General features: G+C 37.6%; 1 protein-coding gene across 9 annotated transcripts in view; it reads right to left on the minus strand.

Annotated features, from left to right (window-relative positions):
* Window positions 1–27,723, minus strand: part of MAPK10 (mitogen-activated protein kinase 10) — a 379,167-nt gene that overhangs the window by 186,956 nt on the left and 164,488 nt on the right. For 7 of the 9 annotated variants that reach the window (XM_018049689.1, XM_018049691.1, XM_005681861.3 and 4 more), the window contains one exon: window positions 7,585–7,656. The exons of 1 other annotated variant lie outside the window; for it this stretch is intronic. In XM_018049689.1, coding sequence (XP_017905178.1) covers window positions 7,585–7,650 — 66 coding nt within the window. In that variant the 5' untranslated portion in view covers window positions 7,651–7,656. Of the gene's footprint in view, window positions 1–7,557; window positions 7,657–27,723 lie in introns of all 9 variants that reach the window. One more of the 9 variants, XM_005681862.2, reaches the window with a different exon arrangement.

Raw genomic sequence — 27,723 nt, forward strand, 5'->3', positions numbered from 1 at the left:
AAAATCACTGCAGATGGTGATTGCAGCCATGAAATTAAAAGACGCTTACTCCTTGGAAGGAAAGTTATGAACAACCTAGACAGCATATTAAAAAGCAGACATTACTTTGTCAACAAAGGTCCATCTAGTCAAGGCTATGGTTTTTCCAGTGGTCATGTATGGATGTGAGAGTTGGACCATAAAGAAATCTGAGCACCAAAGAATTGATGCTTTTGCACTGTGGTTTTAGAGAAGACTCTTGAGAGTCCCTTAGACTGCAAGGAGATCCAACCAGTCCATTCTAAAGGAGATCAGCCCTGGATGTTCATTGGTAGGACTGATGTTGAAGCTGAAACCAATACTTTGGCCACCTGATGTGAAGAGCTGACTCATTTTAAAAGACCCTGATGCTGGGAAAGATTGAGGGCAGGAGGAGAAGGGGATGACAGAGGATGAGATGATTGGATGGCATTACCAACTCAATGGACATGGGTTGGGGTGGACTCCAGGTGTTGGTGATGGACAGGGAGGCCTGGCGTGCTGGAGTTCATGGGGTCGCAAAGAGTCAGACACGACTGAGCGACTGAACTGAACTGAACTGAACCGATATGCCCTTATCAAGATGTTAAGATGTTGAGAAATTGACTTGATTTTCAAAGGTGAGCAAAGTTCTACTAGTGCTTTTCTGAGTTTTTATTTACTCTTTTTTATTCAAAAAGCACTTATTGAGCATTTCCTGAATTAAGGTAGAAGTCTGGGCTTGGCAGACAAGGATAAGGATGCCTGGCCCTACCCTAGAGGCCATCACCATTGAGCTGGGAAAGCATAAACCTGTACATCCAATGGTAACACAAACTGGGATGTGGTGAATGCTGCAGACACCAGTGGGTGTGCATGTGGTTTCCAACATACATTATCTCTCTGTGCATATATTTCTTGGTTAAAACCATGACTCATCTATTCAGTACACCAGAGTTTCAAAAACAGCAATTTTCACAGATTTTTTTCTTAATTCATACACTGAAATTTAACAGTTCTTCACTTTTCTATTCAATTGAGAAAAGAAGGCTAAGAAGGTTTACCTACACCTCTGGAGAATCAAGAGTTCTGGCACTTTCAATTCCCTATTGGTCTACATTTTGTAAATGATTTATACAAGGGCAAACTTAAGATTGTTTTTTATTGTCTATGACAAATTTCTCCCCCTAATAGAGCAAGAAACCTCCTGTCTACAAAAGCTGCTTGATGTTTTTAAAGAAAAAAAAAAAAAAGAAATGAATAGGAGTAGCTAAAAAATTCAATGAATCTCATGTTCTTCAAATAATTTAACAAAGAAATAAGGTTATTATTACAGTTAACTGACATATTTACTGTTGATAACTACCTGGGCAATTTTATTTTCTATATTTTCTGTGATTTCTTTTTTATAACAGTGAGAAACTTGGAAATACGATATAACTTTTTAAAGCCAGAGGTTAAGATTCAAGAGACCTAGATTCTGGATATTGTTGCTTAGTCACTAAGCTGCATCTGACTTTTTGCGACCCCATGAACTGTAGCTTGCCAGGCTCCTCTGTCTGTGAGATTTCCCAGGCAAGAATCCTGGAGTGCCTTGTCATTTCCTTCTCCAGGGACTCTTCCCACTTAGGGATGGAGCCCATGCCTCCTGCATTGGCAGGCAGATTCTTTTACCACTGAGCCACCAGGGAAGTCCTCCATTTGGGATATACTCGATCCCTAATTGTTGACAAGTTACTTAAAGGTCTTCACATACCACCTGTGAGGCAAGAAGTTGGGACAACCTAACCCTACTGTGCATGGTGTTAAAGGTCGCTGCATACCAGGGATCCATGAGATATCTCATAAAATGAGAAGCTTCCAAAGCACATAGTTTGAAAGAAAACTCTAGCAAATAAATAAATAAAACTCAAATAAATAAATTCTGTATTCATTTAGAGAAAATAAATACACCATTTTCTTTAAATTGCTGAAATAGTAAATGAGGCACACTGCTACAGGATAGAAAAAAACAAACATCATCAAATTAAAATTCTACATGGAAAGTAAATTAAGCACTCTGAGTCACACCTAGAAATATCCTGCTTGCTATGATATTTTTAGGGTTTAAGTTATAGAATACACATGTATATTTTCTAGGTATTAAAAGTTCACAGTAAGCAAAAAAAAAAAAAAAAATCAGAGCCATTAAAAAAGTTCATGCTTCATTTCTTCTCTTTATTCCTTTGCTTTAAACTCTTTAAGAACTCTTCCTAGAAATAGACATTCTGAATCTGTACGCAAATTTGGGGAGATGATTTAAAAATAACTTCAACCCACACAGAAACTTTTTGGATTAAAAATAATAGCTGAAGTTTTAAGATTTTTTTGATAATTTCTTAAATTGATTAATCTCAAAATATGTAAAAAAAATAAACTTTTTTTGTTTGTTTTTGGTTTGGTTCTTAAGGGCTAACACCCATGATAAATGACTAGGATCATGGACACTAAGGAAATGGCTTACAATCATAAAGCTTGCAAATGGTCCAGATATTCTAACCAGAAATTCAGGCCTGCTCGTTTTCCACCAGGGCACTATCACAGCTGCAATTGACTGCATTAACCAAACATGTATCAGTCATTCATTCATTATGCAAATATTTGGTGAGAGCCCACCCTCTGCCAGATATTATTGTTAGTACTACAACACTGCTGTGTGCAGAAGAGACAAACTCCCAACTATGTGCTGTAATTATTCAACAACTGGCTGGGGTTGGGGTAGGGAAGAGGACTCATCTGCACCAATTGTTTATTTACATAATGTACATATTCCTATCATGACAGATCTACCAAACCAACATCACTCAACTTAGAGCAGGGAAGAGGTGTGCACGCTCAATGCTTGTGAGCCTTGTCAGCCTGTGGGAGCTCACAGCACATCACTGAAAAACTTCCATGCCCAAGCAAAAAATGTATTCCAGCAGAGAGAAACAACATGCAAGTCACATATATCAAGAGCTGTCATGGAGGGGACAAAATAGAAGACAAAGAAGTTGGGTAGGAAGTGTGAGATAAGCAGTGTGGAGTAGGAAGGGGTAATTTTAGATAGATAAGCAGGAAAGACTCCTTTAAAAATGAATATTTGAGCCAACTTCTGAAGATAGTGAATGAGTGAGCCAAGTGGATAATAAAGGAAGAGCATTTTAAGGAAGCGTGTCTAGGTGGCAATACCCAAGGCAAAGGGTTAGGTATTTATTTTGAAGACATCTCACTGACCAAATGGTTTTTCTGTTTTGTTTGTTTTGTTTTTAACCAAGGAGTGACGTGATCTCACTTATATTTTTCAAATATATCTCTTGATGAAGTTTTGAGAGTAAACCCCTTAAGCTCCTGCAATAACCCAGGCTTGGATCAGAATCAGTTCAGTTCAGTTCAGTCGCTCAGGAGAGTTTTACTCTTTGCGACCCCATGAACCACAGCATGCCAGGCCCCCCTGTCCATCACCAACTCCCGGAGTTTACCCAAATTCATGTCCATCGAGTTGGTGATGCCATCCAACCATCTCATCCTCTGTCATCCCCTTCTCCTCCTGCCCTCAATCTTTCCCAGCATCAGGGTCTTTTCTTTTTTTTTTTTAGTTTTTTATTATTTAAATTTTAAAATCTTTAATTCTTACATGCGTTCCCAAACATGAACCCCCCTCCCACCTCCCTCCCCATAACATCTCTCTGGGTCTCAAACGAGTCAGCTCTTCGCATCAGGTGGCCAAAGTATCAGAGTTTCAGCTTCAACATCAGTCCTTCCAATAAACACCCAGGACTGATTTCCTTTAGAATGGAATGGTTGGATCTCCTTGCAGTCCAAGGGACTCTTAAGAGTCTTCTCCACAGTTCAAACACCACAGTTCAAAAGCATCAGTTCTTTGGTGCTCAGCTTTCTTTATAGTCCAACTCTCACACCCATACATAACTAATGGAAAAACCATAGCCTTGACTAGACAGACCTTTGTTGACAAAGTAATGTCTCTGCTTTTAATATGCTGTCTAGGTTGGTCATAACTTTCCTTCCAAGGAGTGCCTTTTAATTTCATGGCTGCAGTTACCATCTGCAGTGATTTTGGAGCCCTCAAAAATAAAGTCAGCCACCGGTTCCACTGTTTCCCCATCTATTTACCACGAAGTTATGAGACCAGATGTCATGATCTTCGTTTTCTGAATGTTGAGCTTTAAACCAACTTTTTCACTCTCCTCTTTCACTTTCATCAAGAGGCTCTTTAATTCTTCACTTTCTGCCATAAGGGCGGTGTCATCTGCATATCTGAGGTAACTGATATTTCTCCCGGAGATCTTGATTCCAGCTTGTGCTTCTTCCAGCCCAGTGTTTCTCATGATGTACTCTGCATAGAAGTTAAATAAGCAGGGTGACAATACACAGCCTTGACGTACTCCTTTTCCTATTTGGAACCAGTCTGTTGTTTTATATTCAGTTCTGACTGTTGCTTCCTGACCTGCATACAGGTTTCTCAAGAGGCAGGTCAGGTGGTCTGGTATGCCCATCTCTTTCAGAATTTTCCACAGTTTATTGGATCCACACAGTCAAAGGTTTTGGCATAGTCAATAAAGCAGAAATAGATGTTTTTCTGGAATTCTCTTTTTCGATGATCCAGCAGATGTTGGCAATTTGATCTCTGATTCCTCTGCCTTTTCTAAAACCAGCTTGAACATCTGGAAGTTCATGGTTCATATATTGCTGAAGCCTGGCTTGGAGAATTTTGAGCATTACTTTACTAATGTGTGAGATGAGTGCAATTGTGCAGTCGTTTGAGCATTCTTTGGCATTGCCTTTCTTTGGGATTGCCTTTCTTTGGGATTGGAATGAAAACTGACTTTTTTCGGTCCTATGGCCACTGCTGAGTTTTCCAAATTTGCTGACATATTGAGTGCAGCACTTTCACAGCATCATCTTTTAGGATTTGAAATAGCTCAACTGGAGTTCCATCACCTCCACTAGCTTTGTTCATAGTAATGCTTCCTAAGGCCCACTTGACTTTGCATTCCAGGATGTCTGGCTCTAGGTGAGTGATCATACCATTGTGGTTATCTGGGTCATGAAGATCTTTTTTGTACAGTTCTTCTGTGTATTCTTGCCACCTCTTCTTAATATCTTCTGCTTCTGTTAGGTTCATACCATTCCTGTACTTTATGGAGCCCATCTTTGCACGAAATATTCCCTTGGTATCTCTAATTTTCTTAAGAGATCTCTAGTCTTACCATCAGAATGGATCAAAGTGGTAATGGAGAAATTGGTAAGATTCTACATATAGTTTTAAAGGGGAGCCACAGAATTTGCCGACAGATTGGATGCAAAGTGCTGTCCAAAAGCTTATTCTGAAGATTTTGCTCTAAGCAACTGAAAAGAGGAGTTTAGCATTTACTGAATTAGAGCAGAGCAATTTTGAAGGAAAGATCAAGGATTTGGTTTGGTATATGTGTCATTTGCTACACCTATTAGACATCTGAGCTGAGATGTAGAACAAGCAATTGGGTATATGAGCCAAGTTTCAGGGAAAGCTTTTGCTAGATGTATAACTGGGGAGTATTCACGGTATTGATAATATTTAAAACACTAGGATTTAAATGACAGCCCCACAAGAGAGAGCATGAATTTAGTGAAGATTTAGTTAACTATGTAACAAAAACATATTCTCAGTGCTCTGCAAGTATGAACTTGCTTGATTCTTATAAACCTATTATCTCTTCCCTTTTTATTAACCAAAGCACAGTAAGGTTAACTAACTTGCCCAAACTCAGAAGTAAATGGCTAAGTAAGTGGCAGATTTAGAATTTCTAGCCCAAGCTGCTCAGATTCAGAGATTTTTTTTTTTCAATTTTAATTAAAGGAGGATAATTACTTTACAATATTGTGGTGGTTTTTGCCATACATCGACATGAATCAGTCATGGGTGCACACGTGTGCCCCATCCTGAACCCCTCTCCCACCCCATCCCCCTGGGTTGTCCCAGAGCACCAGCTCTGAGTGCTCTTCTTCATGCATGGAACTTGCACTGGTCATCTATTTTACATATGGTAATATACATGTTTCAATGCTATTCTCTCAAATCATCCCACCCTCATCTTCTCCCACATATTCCAAAAGTCTGTTCTTTACATCTGTGTCTCTTTTGCTGCCTTGCATATAGGATCGTCATTACTGTCTCTCTAAATTCCATATATATATATATGTTAATACACTGTATTGGTTTTTCTTTTTCTGACCTACTTCACTCCAGATCCAGAGTTCTTATTAGAGAAATCATCTGAAAGCCTGGAAATGTTTGGCACTACAACAATTTAGAGGCCAGGAAGATAAAATAGATCAGTAAATCCTGTTCACAGAACATAATACGTTTTATTTTTCTGTAGAAATTCTAACTACGCTCAGCGTAGAGAGTAGATTTACCAGTGTTTTCTTCCTTTGTACTTTTCTATATTTTCTATAATAAGCATGTTACTTGTAGAATTAGAAAATATTGTATTAAAATAATATTATTTTGAGTTATTTTTTAAACCACATTCCAAGGGACATATGTCATTCTGTGTATACAACCCATCTCAATGAGAAAAATACAGCAAAAATCATTACAGAAAAAATGGAAGTGCTCTCTGCTTGGAGTACGATTAGAGCTACTATAAAATTTACCAGCCACATAACAATTCCTAGGGTAAAACTGAGCTCTATTAATGATACAATGACCACAGTCTTAAGTCAGAATGACCTAAACATACTTAGAGTAGGTACCAGTGCCTCAGGTAGACTTTTTCTTAAGAATATCATTTGTATGAATACAAGAGTGCAGACCTTCTATTGTCCGTGTATACTACCTTGTCACTAGTAGGTTAGAGATACCTTTATTTGTCATTATTGTTACTAGTCTTATTTTCTCCCAACTACTGGCTAGAACAGGGCATTGAAAAACAGAGTAAGGGCTGTGTGTGCGGGCTCAGTTGTGTCTGACTCTTTGCGGCCTCATGGACTGTAGCCCATGAGGCTCTCTTCCATGGAATTTTCCCAGCAAGAATACTGGAGTCGGTTGCCATTCCCTTCTCCAGGGGATCTTCCCAATCAGGAACCACAACCCTGTCTCTGGTGTCGTCTGCATTGGCAGGTGGATTCTTTACCACTAGCGCCACCAGAGAAGCCCAAACTAAGCACTAACTACATACTGTTATATTTGAGTACTGGAGACACTCTACTTGGGGCTCATCAGTTGTTGGATGAAAAATAATATCATTTATTTCAGCTATTTCGATTATTTAAACCACATTTTAAGGATTTGAAAAAGACATATTAATGATGTTAAATATAGTAAGAAATCACTTTATACAGAGATTAAGTACAATATTTACAATCATTAAAAAGAATTCTCTTCATTCCTATTCTAAGATAAATGAACTAGCGGAAAAAAATCTAGGCATCCAATTCTACTCCGTAGGCTACTTTTAATTCTACATAAACACTAACTTTAGTGTGAAATGTGCAAGATGAAATGGCAAAATGGAAATACAAGGGAATATACTGTACCTTGTTTTACCTGTAAGGAACACACACCTGACAAAAGGCAATTTTCACATCCAAGGTTGGTTCACTGCAGTAGTACAATAAATGGAGGCTCATAAATACCTACAGAAAAAAAGGGGGGCATGAATTGCTAACTCACCTAATCATTCGTTATTTAACAGTTATAAAATTTAGCATAATTTGAATTCTACACAAGGTGTCATGCACAACATATATTTGGCATAATCCTTTTCAGACCAGTGCTAGGTACTTTTCACAAATTGCAAATATTAAATGAAATAAGGTAAAAAAGGGCTGATCATCTATACTGATGGATGTCATCACAATCATAAAGACTAGATATAAGAAATTGAATATACCTAATATGTTAAATCACAATAAACTGTGGAAAATTCTGAAAGAGATGGGAATACCAGACCACCTGACCTGCCTCTTGAGAAACCTGTATGCAGGTCAGGAAGCAACAGTTAGAACTGGACATGGAACAACAGACTGGTTCCAAATAGGAAAAGGAGTATGTCACCCTGCTTGTTTAACTTATATGCAGAGTGCATCATGAGAAATGCTGGACTGGAAGAAACACAAGCTGGGAGCAATCAAGATTGCTGGGAGAAATATCAATAACCTCAGATATGCAGATGACACCACCCTTATGGCAGAAAGTGAAGAGGAGCTAAAAAGCCTCTTGATGAAAGTGAAAGAGGAGAGCGAAAAAGATGGCTTAAAGCTCAAAATTCAGAAAACGAAGATCATGGCATCCCGTCCCATCACTTCATGGGAAGTAGATGGGGAAACAGCGGAAACAGTGTCAGGCTTTATTTTGGGGGGCTCCAAAATCACTGCAGATGGTGATTGCAGCCATGAAATTAAAAGACTCTTACTCCTTGGAAGAAAAGTTACGACCAACCTAGATAGCATATTGAAAAGCAGAGAAATTACTTTGCCAACAAAGGTCTGTCTAGTCAAGGCTATGGTTTTTCCTGTGGTCATGTATGGATGTGAGAGTTGGACTGTGAAGAAGGCTGAGTGCCGAGGAATTGATGCTTTTGAACTGTGGTGTTGGAGAAGACCCTTGAGAGTCCCTTGGACTGCAAGGAGATCCAACCAGTCCATTCTGAAGGAGATCAGCCCTGGGATTTCTTTGGAAGGAAAGATGCTAAAGCTGAAACTCCAGTACTTTGGCCACCTCATGCGAAGAGTTGACTCATTGGAAAAGACTCTGATGCTGGGAGGGATTGGGGGCAGGAAGAGAAGGGGACAACAGAGGATGAGATGGCTGGAGGGCATCACGGACTCTATGGACGTGAGTCTGAGTGAACCCCGGGAGATGGTGATGAACAGGGAGGCCTGGCGTGCTGCGATTCATGGGGTCGCAAAGAGTCGGACACAACTGAGTGACTGAACTGAACTGAACTGAATATGTTAAAGTTAACTACATCCTATCACAGAGCACTTTCAGTCTGGACTTTCCTGGTGGCTCAGATGGTAAAGAATCTGCCTGCAATGCAGGAGACCCAGGTTAGGACCTTAGGTCAGGAAGATTCCCCTGGAGAAATGAATGGCTACCTGCTCCAGTGTGCTTGCCTGGAGAATCCCATGGACAGAGGAACCTGGTAGGTTATAGTCCATGGGGTCAAAATTAAGTACACCTTATCACAGAGCACTTTCAGTTCTAGGCTTCTAATTCTTAAAAATATCAAATATATGCTCAAGAAATATATATATAAGAATATTTATTGTAGAATTAAGGGCTTCCCCGATGGTTCAGCAGTAGAGAATCTGCCTGCAATGCAGAAGAGGTAGGAGACCCTGGTTCAGTTTCTGGGTCCGGAAGATCCCCTGGAGAAGGAAAAGACAACCCACTCCAGTTTTTTTACCTAGATAATCCCATGGACAGGAGAACCTGGTGGGCGATAATCCATACAGTCGCAAAGAGTCAGAAGGGACTGAAGCAACTGAGCACACACTCAAGTAAAATTTAATTTATAATAAAATTACAGACAGGACTTGGAGTAATTGAATCAGAGCTTAGGGTATCACCATAGATAAATATTTCAAACTTGATGCTGAATGGGGAAAAAGTATCTTTCAAAAAAGTATCAATATCATTATTAGTGTAAAATTTTGAAGTATATAAAATAATATAAATTGCTTTGTTATCTAACCATATAACCATAGAGTAAAAAAGATACTATATTAACATGTGTTTAATCGTGGTGGTAAGAAAAGATTTCAAGTGTATTATTTTCTGTATGTTTCTTAAAACTCCTAAAGTTTTAAGGAGAGAATAATCATCTAATGGTGGAAGTGCCAAATTAGGTGTTGATTATTTGGAAATGATGAGGCAGCATCACAAAAATCCAACTGAAATCTTATTCAGTTCAATTAAACACACTTTATTGAATATTTATTATGCAAATGATACAATTCAGTGATTAAACAATTTAAAACCACTATTGACAAAGACATCTGTTTCAGGCAATATGAATGGCTAGATATCCTGAAAACCACTTTCAGTGCAAAACTGTTAAAAAGGTTAGATGAAAGAGACAAAATATTTTTTTTTAATGCATAGCTGAGCTGCTCGAGTAAAAAAGGCAAGAAGAATTCTGCGAGACTGAAAACAAAGTGAAAGGATCCACGCAGAGAAGTAAATGAGCTGAACCTGTCACCTGTGCTCAGACCATCTGCTGATGTCTGAAGATCAGAACCTTAGCTTTTAGAGGGCAGCAGGCAAGAAGCCAAAGCTTGGAGCTGATCTGTGATGGGTAGTCATACCGGAAACACCTGCATAACATTTACTACAAGAAGTTTCAAACAAAACTCTGAAACAAGCAAAAGAATTCCAGAAGTTCAGAATTGCAAATACACACACACACACACACACACACACACACACACACACACACACAGATATATCTTTTACATTGGAATGTGTGTAGATTTTTTTAAATACAAAGAAAAATGGAAGGAGTAAAATATATAAGACATTTCTGAAGAACAAGGTGGATATTTTAGGGGGTTGGGAGAGAATTGCTCTACCAGACAATAAGATTTAATATAAAGCTGTAGCATATAATCTGGAGAAGGAAATGGCAACCCACTCCAGTACTCTTGCCTGGAAAATCTCATGGACAGAGGAGCATTGTAGGCTATAGTACATGGGGTTGCAAAGAGTCGGACATGACTGAGCGACTTCACTTCACTTGTAGTATGTAAAGCTATATGGTGTTGATGCTGAGACAGTTGCTCATTCATGCCTGACTCTTTGTGGCTCCATGGACTGTAGCCCACCAGGCTCCTCTGTCCATGGGATTCTCCAGGCAAGAATACCAGAGTGGGTAGCCATTCTCTTCTCCGAGGGATTTACCCGACCCAGAGATCCAGCTGGGGCCTCCTGCATTGCAGGCAGATTCTTTAACATCTGAGCTACCAGGGAAAGAAAGTGAAAGTGGAAGTGAAAGTCTCAGTCTTGTCTGACTCTTTGCAATCCCATGGACTATACAGTCCATGGCATTCTCCAGGCCAGATTACTGGAGTGGGTAGTTGTTCCCTTCTCCAGGGGATCTTCCCAACCCAGGAATGGAGCAGGGGTCGCCTACATTGTGGGCAGATTCTTTGTCAGCTGAGCCAACCAGGGAAGCCCAAGAATAGTGGAGTGGGTAAGCTTAACCCTTCTCCAGAGGATCTTCCCAACCCAGAATCAAACCGGGGTCTCCTGCATTGCAGGCAGATTCTTTACCAGCTGAGCTATCAGAGAAGCCTGATTAATAGATCAGAGAGCCCAGAAACAGATGCTTACATACATGGAATCAAAAGGATAATGTTATGTTAATGTAGATGTTTCAACCTGATCATATTAAACATATATGGGGAAAGATGAAACTGTGCATTAATCCATGCAGAGACAATTAGTCATGAATATTGGGGCAAGGGGAGAAAGGACGTACACCCTTTGCTAAGAGACAGTTGCTTCTCTTATTTGGGCAAGTCTTACAGGCAGAGGCGCTGGCTGCCTTTATTCCAGACTATGTTCTCAAGGATAGTTATAGAAAAAACAGCCTTGGAAGTGAAAGATGCCACTCTCTGGAGTATAAGGCAGGTTTTATTACTATTTATTATCCAGTATAATATAGACAAGGTGACCCTCTAGGTTAAAGGTAAAGCATGCTAACCTCCCACTACAAGAGATTTGGGTAACCCTCTTCTGTAACACAACTCACTGTATGTGCGGTAGTCATCTGACCTTCCTTGAGTCACCCTGCGGCAACTGGGTTTCAGAAACTGGCACTGTAGCTCCTGCTATTAATGTGAGTAGTAAAGAACTTTTCACCTAACTTGGGAATTGCATTTCTTCTGCCCCAGCATCCTCTGGCAGGCTACCTTGTTAGCTTGCAGGTAGAGTAACATCTTAGACTGTTAAAAGTTCTTGACAATCTCTACTGCACATTGTATACAAAACACAATTCCAGATGGATACAATTGTTCAAGAAAGTCCAAACTTTAAATAATATGGAAGGAAATGTAGTTGAATGTCTGAAAAATACATCATAAATAATATGCAAGTTGCTGGTGGGAGTTGGGAGGGAAGTTCAAGAGGGAGGGCATATATGTATACCCGTGGCTGATTCATGTTGACATATGGCAGAAACCGTCACACTACTGTAAAGTAATTATCCTCAGTTGAAATAAAATTTTAAAAAAATATGTAAGTTGCTACCTTATAAAGGAAACTGTTGACAAAACAGACTACTTAAAACATCATTTCTGTTTATGAAAAAATGTGACAGGGTAAAACAGTAGCCCGTAAATTCAGAAAAGATATTTGACAGACACATAACCAGAAGAAGATTTATCCAGAATCTATAAAGAGCTCCTAAAATATAAGAATAAAAAGGCAGAGAATCCACAAGAAGAATGGACAATAAAACATGGATTACATTTCATAGAAAAAGAAATATAAATGCTTTCATAAATATACATATAATTTTAAGCCACACTGAGATACTCTTTTATACCTATCAAATTGATAAAAACTGAAAAGTATGATGATGTTCAGTTTTTACAAAGCAGTTGCTCAGATGGGGATGTTTATACACTGCTGATAGTTATATACAACTGGCAGTTGGAAAAACCAATTTTAGGGGCAAAATAGCACTATGAAATAAACTTCTGCATACCGTACCACCCAGCAATTCTATTTCTACACATATTTCCAGAGACACTCTTGTGTTTTGCTACCAGGATACATATAAAAGACAGTTCATGAGAATACTTTTGTAATGGTAAAATAAATAATAAAAACTAATACTAGGAAAAAACAAATAATCATAGAAAGACCAATGAATAAATAAACTATGGTACATTCATTGAGTACAAAGCAATGAAATGGTTGTTCAGAGAAACAAGCATCAATGTGACACAATATCATAAGCATGCGAAACAAATGAAAAGAAATCCTACAGTGTGTAGTTTCTTTTTTCTTTGATTGGGCTTCTTTTGCTCAGCAAAATGCTTTTAAATGTATCTGTATTGGCATAAATATCAATAATAGTTACATTTGTTGCTGAGTCAAATGTATCAGTGCATTTTTCTATTCTACTTTTAGACATTAGAGGTGTTTCTATATTTTGGATATCAATAATGTTGCATGAACATTTATGTACATGTATTTTTGCACAAATATGTTTTCATTTCTTTGGGGAAAATATCTAAAGAAGGAATTGTTGGGTCATTGGATAAGGATATATGTAACTTATTAAAAACTGTTAGACACATTGTCTACCCACTGAAGCAATGCATAAAAATTCAGTTGTTTTACATCCTTGCCAACAACTGGAGTTATCAGTTTTCTCAATTTTAATCATTCTAGTGAGTGTTTAGTAATATTTCATTATAGTTTTATTTTTTACTTCCCTGATGACTAATAGTGTTATCAACTTTTTCATGTGTTTATTGGCCATTTATTTATCTTATTTGGTGAAGTGCCTTTTCAAGTACTTTGTCCATTTGGTGGGATTGTAGATAGGGGAAGGGGCTTGTCTTTTTATAGAAATTTTAGAAATTCTCTATTCCGGGTATAAGTTTACTATTACTTACATGTATTATGAATATTTTCTTTCAGTCTGTAGCTTACATATTCAGGTTATTAATGTTGTTTTTCAGTAAATAATAATTTTATGAAATTTATTTTACGATTTATTTTCCTTTAATTATTAATGTTTTCTTGGTTTTGTTAGGGATCTTTGCCCACCCCAAGTTTATTAGGATTTTCCTGCACATTTTCTTCATGAAGCTTGACACTGTTTTTTTTTTATTTTTAGGTCTGTGATACCTCTCCAATAAATTTCAATTCATGCTATGATGTATATGTTGAGATTCACTTTTATTTCCTTAATGATACCCAGCAGCTCAAACATTCTTGGTGAAAAGACTTTCCTTTCCATATTGAGTTGCCTTGCTGCCTTGGTTCAATTGACTGTACCAGTGTAAGTCTGTTTCAGCACTCCATTCTATTCCATTTATCTGTTGTCTGTCTTTAACCCAACACCATCCTGTCTTGATTACTGCAGATTTATAATAGTCTTAAAATTAGGTAAATACTTCAAATTTTTGTTTTTATTTGGGAGATTAGTCGAGGTCTTTGCATTTCCACATTAATTTTAAAATCATTCTAGTGTTTCAAAATATTAATAAATTAAAAAAGAAAAACTTCTAAAATGTTGTTTTGGATTGCATTGGGAAGAACAGATATCTTAATGTTGAGTGTTCTATCCACCACAATCATAGTATATTTTTCCGTTGACTTGAGTACTCTCTAATTAAGTTTACTCTTAAACATTTATATTTTTGATGCAATTATAAAAGACCTTTTCATTTTCACTTCCTAAACACTCACTTCTAAAAATAAAGTCAATTTTTGTAAGCGACCTTATATTTAGAGGCTTGCTGAATTCACTTATTATGTGTGTGTTAGTCACTCAGTCATGTCCGACTCTTCGGTACCCCACAGACTGTAGCCCGCCAGGCTCTTCAGTCCATGGAATTCTCCAGGCAAGAATACTGGAGTGGGTTGCCATTTCCTTTTCTAGGGGATCTTCTTGATCCAGGGATTGAACTCAGGTCTCCTGCATTGCAGGTGAATTCTTTCCTGTCTGAGTCATCTAAATCTAGTAAATATTTTGCTGATAGTTTAGGAGTTTCTTTACACACAAAAATGTCTTCATTGAAGACAGTTTTTGCTTTCTCCTTTCTAGTATGCCTTTTTTTTTTTCACCTAATTGTTCTGCCTCTGAAACAACATTGACTAGAAGTGATGACTTGCTGATAATCTCTGCCTTTTAACAGATCCACGTATCCATTTTCATTTAAAGTAATTATGAATGTTAAGTCCATCATCATACAATTAGTTTTGAATGTGTGTGTGCTAAGTCGTTCCAGTCTGTTTCAACTCTGAGACTCTATAGCCTGTAGCCTGTCAATCTCCTCTGTCCATGAAATTCTCCAGGCAAGAATACTGGACTGGGTAGTAATGCCCTCCTCCAGGGGAATCATCCCTGGGGATCAAAACCACATCTTTTATGTCTCCCGCTTGGCAGGCGGGTTATTTACCACTAGTGCCACCTGGGAAGCCATTAGTTTTGTATTTATTCTTTTATCCCAATTTTCTGGAAGAGCTTTTCTGTAAGAATTGAGTATTGTTTTGTTTCCCATTTCATTTTACGTAATAAGTTATTATACTTCTTTTTCTTTTTTTAATCAGTGTTGTTCTAGAGTTTGCCATCTTCATTTTTAATTTTTAGTAAATTAGAGTCAAATAATGTTATTCTACTCCACACATGTAGTTTTAAAAACTTAACAATAGTATGCTTCAATTTTCCCCTCCAGTCCTTTAAGGTATTATTATCATATGTTTTATTTATACATATTTTATAAACCCTACAGCACATTGCTATTATTTTTCCTTTGCTTAAGTCATTCTATTTTAAAGAAATTAAGAATTTACAAAGAAAAGTATTTTATATTTAATCATATATTCTATACGTGTAGTCCTTTCATACCTCTAAGTTTATTCTTAAGCACTTATATTCTTATATATTCATGTTATTATAAATGGCATTTTTATTTCATTTCCATTTTCCAAATGCTCATTTTCAGCATTTAAAACATGATTTTCCAAGACTTTCCTGGTGGTCCAGTGGTTAAGACTTCACTTTCCAATGCAGGGGGTGTGGGTTCGATTTTTGGTCAAGGAGATAAGATCCCACATGCCTTGGGGCCAAAAACCCAAAACATAGAACGGAAGTAATATTATAACAAATTCAATAAAGACTTTAAAAATGTTCTACATCAAAAAAAAAAAAAAAAGGGGGGTTGTTCCATTGCTGTTTCACTACTTCGTGTGTGCTTGCGTGCTCACTCAGTCATGTTCACTCTTTGTGACGTTATGAACTGTAGCCTGACAGGCTCCTCTGTCCATGGGATTTTCCAAACACAAATACTGGAGCGAGTTGCCATTTCCTCCTCCAGGGGATCTTCCCGTAGAGTGCATTAAATGGGGAAATGTTCTCCCGGCCACTCAGTCTTTTCCTTCTTCTCACAGCACTTTGTTCATACTTTTATTATGAGTATCTTATAATACTGTAGCTGTTCATATGTTTGCTCCATACTATATTATGACCTTTGGGGAACATGATTATGTTTCATTCATGGTCACACCACCAGGACAGAGCACTACTCAGTGCATGCTGCTGCTGCTGCCAAGTTGCTTCAGTCGTGTCCAACTCTGTGCCACCCCATAGACGGCAGCCCACCAGGCTCCCCCGTTCCTGGGATTCTCCAGGCAAGAACACTGGAGTGGGTTGCCATTTCCTTCTCCAATGCATAAAAGTGAAAGTGAAGTCACTCAGTCGTGTCCGACTTCTAGCAACCCCATGGACTGCAGCCTACCAGGCTCCTCCGTCCATGGGATTTTCCAGGCAAGAGTACTGGAAAGGGGTGCCATTTCCTTCTCCACTCTTAGTGTATAGTTGATGTCAAATAAATGTTTATTGAATTAAAAAAAAATCAAAGGAAAACAACTTCTTTCCTTCTCTACCACAAATCTAAGTATTTTCACTATCTTCTCATATTGAGACCTGTGAATTTTCAGTAAACCTGATGCAAACAAATTAGTAATGAGGAGTCTGCAGTAGTGAAAGTATGAAAGAGCCTAGCAAAGACAACCTCAGAAATCTTACCAAGCAGGAATGTTTTTGTTCTGTACTGCTGAACTGGACATGTGGGAAATAATAACATCCAGCCCACCCACCTGAAATGAACAACGTATTTTAATTTTTAATGAATGAATAATCTTTCTATGAAAAGCAAGCATCTTGGCCTTTCCTGGTTTGCATTATAAAGATTCCAAATGTATTAATAGCACCTATGACCAAGTCACTAAATCAAGGCAGAAGCTTCTTGTTCTACAAAGGGACATTAAAGGAAAAAGGATACCCAGTATGATAATTCTAGTGAATCACAGAAAGCTAGTTTGGTAATTATATTTCCTGATAGCATGGCAGAGAACATCTGGCACCATTACACAGAAACAGCATAAATGGCCAGGGCATTATCCTGACATTAGTCTGCAGTGGAATTAGTGAGAGCATCTTGGTATCTACGAATAGCTTGAAAAGGGAGGGGATGATAACGGGGGGAGTTTAGTGCTCTCAATTACTGGTTGTTCTTTTGGGAAAACCCCCATATGTTCATTTCTTGCCATGTCCTCTACTGAGTTCCTCCTCATTACATGCCTATAGGAGTTAATGGCTACTCTGAGCAGAACAGTAGACCAAATTGTATGAATGAGATACATTTGAGAATTCATTAGGCTAAACTGGTGCACAGCAGTTGCTATAAAAGAATGTAACTATGATGTGTTTTAATAGCTTAGATCAATACTTAAATTCTTTTGTATGCGAGATGTGCCAGCTAAACCACAGGAAGCTTAAGAATCTTTGCAGATGAAAAAATCAAATTGTTCTGGGCAGCTCCAGGCTCCCATGGTTTGTCACTGAAATGCAATATACACAGGGGAAAACAAAATGAACTACTGATTCCAAAAATAGCCTAAGGTCCAGCAGTTGCCAAGTTGAGTTGGTACACAACAAATTCATTGTTTGTAAATAATTTTTGTATTTCATACATCTCACATTTATTATAAATGACTAATAGCCTGCAAGCATATGTACAATATTAAAATACAAAGTCACTGTTAATTACAAAAAACACTGCCTCTTCTATGCCCAAAACAATTCTCCCAACTATATGCAGAAAAAAAGTAATTATATCTTAAAACTAGTAATTATCTTTCCAAGTACTGATATAGAAAATGAAATTAAATTTAATTTTCTATTAACAACTGTATGTTCACTTTAAAATATTATTAAGTCTTTATATCCATGGACTATCATTTAGAGCAGGGCTCAGCAAGGCTGTAGTCCATGGACCAAATTCAACTCACTACCTGCTTGTAAATAAAGCTTTATTGGAACACAGCCCATTGATTCATTTACGTATTATCTAAGGCTGCTTTCACACTGTAGTGGCAGAGCTGAGGAATTGGGGGAGGGAATATATGGCCTACAAAGTCTAAAATATTTACCATCTCACCATTTACAAAAATGATTGCCTCTGATGAGAGCACTCTTCCCACAAACATCTAGGAGAACATAATTAACTTCAGGAAATATGCTATCTCCTTTCAAGGAATCTGTGCTTGTCTACCTCTAAAAGCTAAGTATCTCTTAAAATACTGTTTATATAACAAGATGAGTCCTTCCACAGAAGTCCTCTGATAAGCTTATTTAGCAGAAATAAAGCAATAGAGACTGAAAGGTAAGAGATGGGTTGTTGTTGGGATTGACGGGTTGATGGGATTTTGTTGTTGTTTAATTGCTAAATCGTGTCTGACTGTTTTGCAACCAGAGATGGGGGAAAGAGGCAAATGAAGAAGAAATGGAGTGGAGTATTAAGAGACAGAACATATCAAATAAAAAATGTAGAAATGGTGAAATTCACCAACTCAAGAATTATAACACATACAAACATTTTTTAGCTTTTTGAATTTTGGACATAGAACATTGCTTCCAGTCCTGGAAACCTGGTAAAATTAGCTAATGGAAACTCATATCATAAAACTCTACATGTGCTGGGTAAAATATAACAAAAAATTAACAGACAGCTGAATTTGTAGTAAAAAAGGAAAACTGCCAGTGATGTTGAAGTTAATAAGCTTACAAAATCTGAGTGAGCACATCTCTTCCCACCTCCATGCTCAATGACACTACTTCAGTTGTTTAAAATTGGCTATGCTAGGGATATGCTACAAACCTGAGCACTGTTTCTCAGAAAGCTCATAATTAAACATTTACTAACACACCACTGGAAGTTACCAGGTACCGAAAATGATAGAGAAAAAAAAAACCACTAAAAGATGAATCATATATTTTCTATAAATATCATGAGGAAAGCAAACATCACAGGCGAGAATCATCAGATACTATAAAAGAAATATTATCACCACAAGAATTTCAGACATGACAGAAAAAAACAGAAAGACCATATGTAGGAATGAGCAAAATAATTAAAGATTCAAAATAAATGTCATAAGAAATAAGCTACTGATGTGATAAAAGGAAAAATGGATAGATTTAAAAATGAACTAAATAGAAATTGTGAAAAATGTAGCTTTTAAATTAAAAGCCTTATAGATTAAACAGGTTAAATTGAAACAGTTGAGCTAATGAACTGGTAGGACAATTCACAGAAATCTGTGACAGAATAATAAAGATATGAAAAATATGAAAGATTGAGAGACATATGCAATATAAGGTCAAAAATAAATATAATGGGAGTTCCAGAGAGAACAAAGCAAATAAATAGAAAATACAAAGGGGCAATATCTGAAGTAATAATGAAGTAATAACTGAATTTAATTCTTAAAAACTGAAAAACATAATGAAGTGCTTAGCAGGAGAGATAAGGATAAATCCATGCCCAGAAATATCATGACCAACTGTAGAACAGCCAACACAGTGATAAAATCTTAAAAACAATTAGAGAAAGGAGTCAGAATCCCCTGAAAATAATGATTGGACTGAAGGAAGACTGATGGGCATAAAATAAAGTGGGTAGGAAAAATGATGTTTTAGAAATAAACCAATTAAAACACACTATAGAACTAACATAATGAGAATAATAAAACATACAAATAAGAGAGATCAGTTTATCACCAACATATAATAGAAAGAGAAGTGCTCTAATGTTAATAAGAAAAATTCTAATTTTGATGATAAGACATAGTATGATTGGCAACCAGTTGAAAGAGAACTAAATAATATTGGAGATCATCTTCCTCCTTCACCAAAGAGAGATACAGACACCAAGCAAGGTAGTAAGTACAGCAGAAAATCCCAATACAAAAATGGCTACCAAAATAATTTTTTAAAGGGTTTTGATCTTCATAATGAAGAAATAAAAAATAAGAGCATTTTATTCACCCAGGGCTTCCCTGGTGGCTCAGATAGTAAGGAATCTGCCTACAAAGCAGGAGACCCAGGTTCATCTCTGGGTTAGGAAGATCCCCTGGAAAAAATGAATGTTTACCCACTCCAGTATTCTTGCCTGGAGAATCTCATGGATAGAGGAGCCTAGCAGGCTGCAGTCCATGGGATCTCAAAAAGTCAAACACAAACTGAGTGACTAACACTTTCACTTTTCACTCTTTACTCACCAAATCGAAGAATTTTTTTTTTTATGAAACAATATTAAATGCAAAGAAACAGAGCTACCCTGCTCTCCTCTTCCCAAACATTCATTTTTCTCAATACTTTGTTCATATTTACCCAATATAAAATAAGCATTAAATAAATACTTGTTGAGTGAATCAATAGCAAATAAATATCCATTCACTATGGGGGTAGCTTGACAACAGGTATTCAATTGCTTAAAAATGCATTTAAGACAAGTAATTCTATACCTAAGAATTTGTGCTAAAGATATAATCAAATATCTTACAAATATTAATCTCTAAGAATGTTCACCATAGCACTATATATAGTAAAATAATTGCAAAATTAAGTGTTCAGTAAAATGGGTTAATAAAATAATTACTGTAAAAGCATATATCATAATTCCATTTAAGCATTTATAAATTATAAGATAGATGAATGTTCACAATATATTATAAAGTGGAAAAACATAACAGAATATATGACAATATGTCCTCAGTCTTTTGGGCATCCCTGATGGCCCAGTGGTAAATAATATGCCTGCCAATGCTGGAGACAAAGGTTCGATTCCTGGGTGGGGAAGATCCCCTGTAGGAGGAAAAGGCAACCCACTCCAGTATTCCTGCCTCAGAAATCCCATGAACAGAGAAACCTGGTGGGCTACAGTCCCTGGGGTCGCAAAAAGTCAGATGCTATTTGGTGACTAAACAGCAACAACTTCAATCTTTTAAAAACTAAATGGATATGGATAGATATGAATATAACTTTACAGAGCTAGAAATGTACTTTGTGCTTTTATGTATTTTCCAGTTTCTACAATGAAGACTACCTCTTTTTAATAAGGAAAAATGTTATTACAGGATATGGTAAAATAACAGATGCAAAGCTTTTGAAGCAAAATAAAACAGAGCAAGCATCTAAGCAACTTCTTTTCACAGATGAGAAACTGAGGCCTAATGGAAAACAGTTACTAAATCTTCCAAATTCATATACCTCATCAGCGAGGCAATAAGGACTCTAACCCAAATGTCCCAAATGCTATGCAGTAAACACAGGTTAAGATTCCTCAAAATGTTGGCTGGCCAACATTTTAAATATACCAGTGATGGCCTCTGAGGCTTCTGAGATGGCTTAATGGTAAAGAATACACCTGCCAATGCAGGAGATTGATCCCTGCAGGGTTTGATCCGTGTGTTGGGAAGATCCCCTGGGGAAAGAAACAGCAACCCCCCTCCAGTATTCTTGCCTGGAGAATTCCATGGAGGGAGGAGCCTAGCGGGCTAAAGTCCATAGGGTTGCAAAAGAGCTGGACCCCGGCTAAACAACAACAAAAATAGCCTCTGAGCAACTGATTTTTTTTCCTCTTCTAAATGTTCCTAAAATTCATGTATATGGGGCTTGCACCCAGACACAAGTGTTTTACTTATTTTTCTAGACTATCCCATATACAATTACATTAACACAGAGAAACAAGATTTTTCATCATCCTTATAATTTATAAATCTAATAAAATATTTCTTGAATTGGTTCTAGTGGATTTAACAGACACCTCCATTTCAGATCTCATTATCACAAAACTTACTTCGTCTAGGTATGAGATCTAAACTACTATTTTTTTTTTTTTCTTTTGGCCTGGTTATATCTTGTTTGTCATGACTTTTTCCATCTAAACATCAAGAAATGTAAAGCTCGGCTCCTCAGTTACCGGAAGAAACCTATGTACCTCCCACCACCACAGCCATTAATCATATTCACAGAAAACTCAGCATCTGACATCTGCATGCTCCATTCACCCACAGTCATTTGTAGGTTTGTGTGTGTGTACATGTGTGAATTACATGTGGTCTTTTTTTCTAAATAGTTACCTGAGGTAAAGAGAAAAGAAAGTTGTGTCTGACTCTGAAATTCCATGGACTGCAGCCTGCCAGGCTCCTCTGTCCATGGAATCCTCCAGGCAAGAATACTGGAGTGGGTAGCCATTCCCTTCTCCAAGGCATCTTCCTGACCCAGGGATTGAATCCTGCATTGCAGGCAGATTCCTTACCTTCTGAGCCACCAGGGAAGCCCCAGGTAAGGAAAAAGATGATTTTTTTTTCCTTAGTGATTCCACATTAACAATATTTGTAAAGCATGGAGCAGAATGTTTTTTATATAGTAAGAGTTAACTATGGATCTTTATATATACATTTGATTTGATAAGTAAATAACATTTCACATCACAGAGGATAATACATACAGACTACAAGTCCCAAAGAGTAAAAATAAAAACAATGTTTGTAGTTTTATTTTGATTTTTAGTCAGAATTACTTATGATATGTACAACCATTTTTATACTAACTTCACTTTAAAAGGAAAATTTGAATTCTTAGCACATGAAGTCAATGAACAATATATGTATATACCCAGTATCCACTCTGTCAGGTGCTACAGAGAGGACTCCAAGTACGAAAGTGAACAATTCAAAGATAAGAGGTAAAAATTAGTGCTTTTAATGAGTTCCCATTAAATTAAAATACTGTTCATATATATTTTTTTTTTCATCCTCAGAGTTCAAAATTTTCCATTAGAGTAATTTTAAAAATTTTTCTAAGGATGGAATTTTCTAAGGATGTTTATTTTAACACAGATGGGCATAATAATATGCATTAAGGCAGAAAAAGCAATAAACCTTTGGGCAATCCATTTAAAAGGCAAAACAAAATCCAATTCCACTGAACAAGTAGCATTATTGCCTTAATTATGCATCCGCAGAATAACTAGGCCAACAGGGGCTATTAATTAGGTGAAATGTCAACTTGAATCTTTGAGAGGTGTTGAACTTACAACGAACAAATCCATCCTTTAAGTGATGTGGAAAAAAATCTAACAATGTAATGAGAAGAATAAATTCAGAGGTCACTTTATCTTCCAGTCACTTAGCAACTGAATTGGAGTGAAGAGGGCAAGAGGGAAATGATTTGTAAAAATAATTAACCATAAACTCTGAAGCAGAGATTAGTACAGAGGAAGCAGTTTTTACCCAGGGCTTCAAGCCAGCTCTCCTGGTAGGAACATATTTACTTATCATCACACAAAGCCCCAGAGATAAGGCTTACCACCCTTTCTTTTTATCCACACATCCCTCTGTCTCCACCAACTTCTTTCTACTGCTCTGCTTCACACACACACACACACACACACACACACACACACACACAAAACTAAAGCCATGTTCTTTGTCTTCTTCATGCCCTCCTTCCACCTCGGGTTTGCAGGACAGACTCCTCTGACTAGCCTCTTGCTGCAGGCACAATTAGCACACATCCTATCTCGCAGAGCCAAATCTTTTTAAATTCTAAAGTAAAGCACAGCCCAGATAGACTTAGCATCAAACAGTGAAGTCAGAAAGAGAAAAATAAATATCATATACTAAGTTGCTCCATGAGTGTCTGACTCTTTGAGACCCTATGGACCTTAGCCCACTAGAATCCTTTGTCCATGGGATTTCCTAAGCATGAATACTGGGGTGGGTTGCCATTTCCTTCTCCAGAGGATCTTCCCAATCCAGGGACTGAACCCACTTCTCTTATGTCTCCTACACTGGCACCTGGGAAGCACATACGTGAAATCTAAAAAGATGACGCAGACACAGACGTAGAGAACAAACTCATGGATACCAAGGTAGTGAGAGGAACTGGGAGACTCGGACTGACAGATATACACTTTTGATACTATGCACAAAATAAACAACTGATGAGAAGTACTGTGTAGCACAGCGAACTCTCCGTAATGCACAGTGGTGACCTAAATGGGAAAGAAATCCAAAAAAGATGGAATATAGGTATACCTATAGCTGATTTACAGAATATATGTATACCTATAGCTATTTACAGAATATATGTATACCTATAGCTGATTTACTTTGCAGTGCAGTAAAAACACAATATTTTAAAACAACTATACTGCAACTATACTTTGGCTGCTGCTGCTGCTGCTGCTAAGTCGCTTCAGTTGTGTCCGACTCTGTGCCACCCCAGAGATGGCAGCCCACCAGGCTCCCCCGTCCCTGGGACTCTCCAGGCAAGAACACTGGAGTGGGTTGCCATTTCCTTCTCCAATGCATGAAAGTGAAAAGTCAAAGTGAAGTCGCTCCTGATGCGAAAAACTGACTCATTGGAAAAGATGCCAGACAAGATTGAAGGCAGGAGGAGAATGGGGACGAAAGAGGATGAGATGGTTAGATGGCATCACCAACTTGATGGACATGAGTTTGAGCAAGCTTCAGGAGTTGGGGATAGCAGGCAAGCCTGGCATGCTGCAGTCCTTGGGATCGCAAAGAGTTAGACATGACTGAGCAACTGAACTGACTAATAATCCAATGAAAATTAATTTAAAATATAAACCAAAAATTTAAGGAATCAAAAATATAAACAGCTGTTCATTTCATTTAGTAACATATTTCTTTATATTAAAGAAAGAAAAGGAGGATACTTGGGACATGACCAATGCAAACTCGTACCACAACCCATTTATTCCAGCAGAATAAATCATAAATTCACATGAGATCAAATGTTCCCTCAATTTATTCTTTTAAATTAATTTCTTAAAGTGTGTATTTTAAAAGTATGTTTCTTATAAGAACAAGGTGTGTGCTTAATCATTCAGTTCTGCCTGACCCTTGCAACGCCATCACTGTAGCCCGTCAGGCTCCTCGGTTCATGGAATTTTTCAGGCAAGACTCCTGGAGTAGACTGCTATTTCCTCCTCCAAGTATAAGAATAATATGTCTGTAATTTTAGGAAATGTAGTAATATACAGTGATATTGTCTTGTGGTTATTACAAAGATTGCAGCAGGTTTAACTAAATAATCCTTAACCTTTTAGAAAAAAGTATTTTCTTTAATAATAATTAAGTTAGGAGACAATTTGAAGATTTTTTTCTTTAGATAATTATTTCATAGAAAAAATATTTTATATTCTTTAAGTAGAATATTTATTTTCTTGCATTCAAATTGTTTTAATTACCTGCTAGTGTAACCCATTGGAGAAGGCAATGGCACCCCGCTCCAGTACTCTTGCCTGGAGAATCCCATGGATGGAGGAGCCTGGTAGGCTGCAGTCCATGGGGTCGCTAAGAGTCGGACACGACTGAGCGACTTCACTTTCACTTTTCACTTTCATGCATTGGAGAAGGAAATGGCAACCCACTCCAGTGTTCTTCCCTGGAGAATCCAAGGGACGGGGGAGTCTGGTGGGCTGCTGTCTATGGGGTTGCAGAGTCGGACACAACTGAAGCGACTTAGCAGCAGCAGCAGTGTAACCCATAGATTATGAAATGAAGTAAGGAGAAGGCAAAAAACATCTACTGAAAATCATCTACAGACAGAGTTCCCTGCTAACTGCTTTTTAAAATAATTAATTGTTTAATATTTTTTCAGAAATACATGTATGAACAACAGTGTATCTCTTCATCTTACAGCATAAACCTGCACATGCTTCTGCAAAGCTTATGTTTAGAAATCTTATCTCTATCCAATCTAAATAAATTATGATATACTAAGTTGCACAGAAAAAAACTATTTTAAAATGTACACTACATAAATGCCGAAAAACTATTTGTTTTAAAAATGTGTAATCATCACTTCATGGCATATAGATGGGGAAGCAGTGGAAACAGTGGCTGACTTTATTTTTCTGGGCTCCAAAATCACTGCAGATGGCGACTGCAGCCATGAAATTAAAAGATGCTTACTCCTTGAAAGGAAAGTTATGACCAGCCTCAGTTCAGTTCAGTCGCTCAGTTGTGTCCGACTCTTTGCGACCCCATGAATCGCAGCACACCAGGCCTCCCTGTCCATCACCAACTCCCGGAGTTCACTCAGGCTCACATCCATCGAGTCAGTGATGCCATCCAGCCATCTCATCCTCAGTTGTCCCCTTCTCCTCTTGCCCCCAATCCCTCCCAGCATGAAAGTCTTTTCCAATGAGTCAACTCTTCTCATGAGGTGGCCAGAGTACTGGAGTTTCAGCTTTAGCATCATTTCTTCCAAAGAACACCAACCTACCTAGACAGCATATTAAAAAGCATAGACATTACTTTGCTGACTAAGGTCCATCTAGTCAAGGCTATGGCTTTTCCAGTGGTCATGTATGGATGTGAGAGTTGGACTATAAAGAAAGCTGAGTGCAGAAGAACTGATGCTTTTGAACTGTGATGTTGGAGAAGACTCTTGAGAGTCCCTTGGACTGCAAGGCAATCCAACCAGTCTATTCTAAAGAGATTAGTGCTGGGTGTTTATTGGAAGGACTGATGCTAAAGCTGAAACTCCAATACTTTGGCCACCTCATGCAAAGAACTGACTCATTTGAAAAGACCCTGATGCTGGGAAAGATTGAAGGTAGGAGGAGAAGGGGACGACAGAGGATGAGATGGTTGGATGGCATCACCAACTCAATGGGCATGGGTTTGGGTGAACTGTGAGAGTTGGCGATGGACAGGGAGGCCTGGCGTGCTGCGGTTCAAGGGGTCACAAAGAGTCAGACAGGACTGAGCGACTGAACTGAACTGAACTGAATCAAACAAAAAGGTATTTTAATATGACTCATGACAAAATAAAATGTTATGCCATACACATTTAGTTTGCTTTAATTTCATCTATGATATTTCATCTATGATATTTCATGATCAGTTGAAATGTCACAACAACAAAAAATAAAGTTCAAAAAAGCACTATTAGAAAGCTGACCTGTATTTAGCCATCACTTGCAAGAGTTGTGTATGTGCTTAGTCATGTCCAACTGTCTGCGGCCCCATGGATAGGGGCAATAGCCAGCCAGGCTCCTCTGTCCATGGCATTTTCCAGAAAAGAAAATTTGAGTGGGTTGCCATTTCCTACTATAGGGGATCTTCCAGACCCTGGGATAGAACCTGCATCTCTTGAGTCTCTTGTATTGGAGCAGATTCTTTACCACTAGCACCACCTGGTAAGCCCCACTTATAAGAGCTACTCAGGTTGAATGTTTCATCCACAGTTAAATAAAAAGAACAAAAACAAAAATTCAAGTTTCATAAGATATTAACATTTTGAACCTATATGTTTTTTAATTGAACAATGGGTAATGTGGAAAAATATAAGATCATTATAGGAGTAATATGATTTCAAAAGAAGATATGAATCATGAGTTATATCCACTCTCTTTCTGAAAGTAATAACACTTTGATAAGTGGATGGGTGGAGTCAGGAAAGAAAAGGCAGTGGTGCCATGAATCCTCCTTAAGTTCCATTTCATCTTAACATATGAAAAGTGACAGAGGAATATTTTATTTTCTTCTTTTATATACATTGATCATATAATTAACTGGTTAGTATTTAGAAGCAAATGTATGTATACATATTAAATTCCATTTGAGTTTAA

The sequence above is a fragment of the Capra hircus genome, chromosome 6 (assembly GCF_001704415.2).
Source record: "Capra hircus breed San Clemente chromosome 6, ASM170441v1, whole genome shotgun sequence".
NCBI lineage: Eukaryota > Metazoa > Chordata > Mammalia > Artiodactyla > Bovidae > Capra > Capra hircus.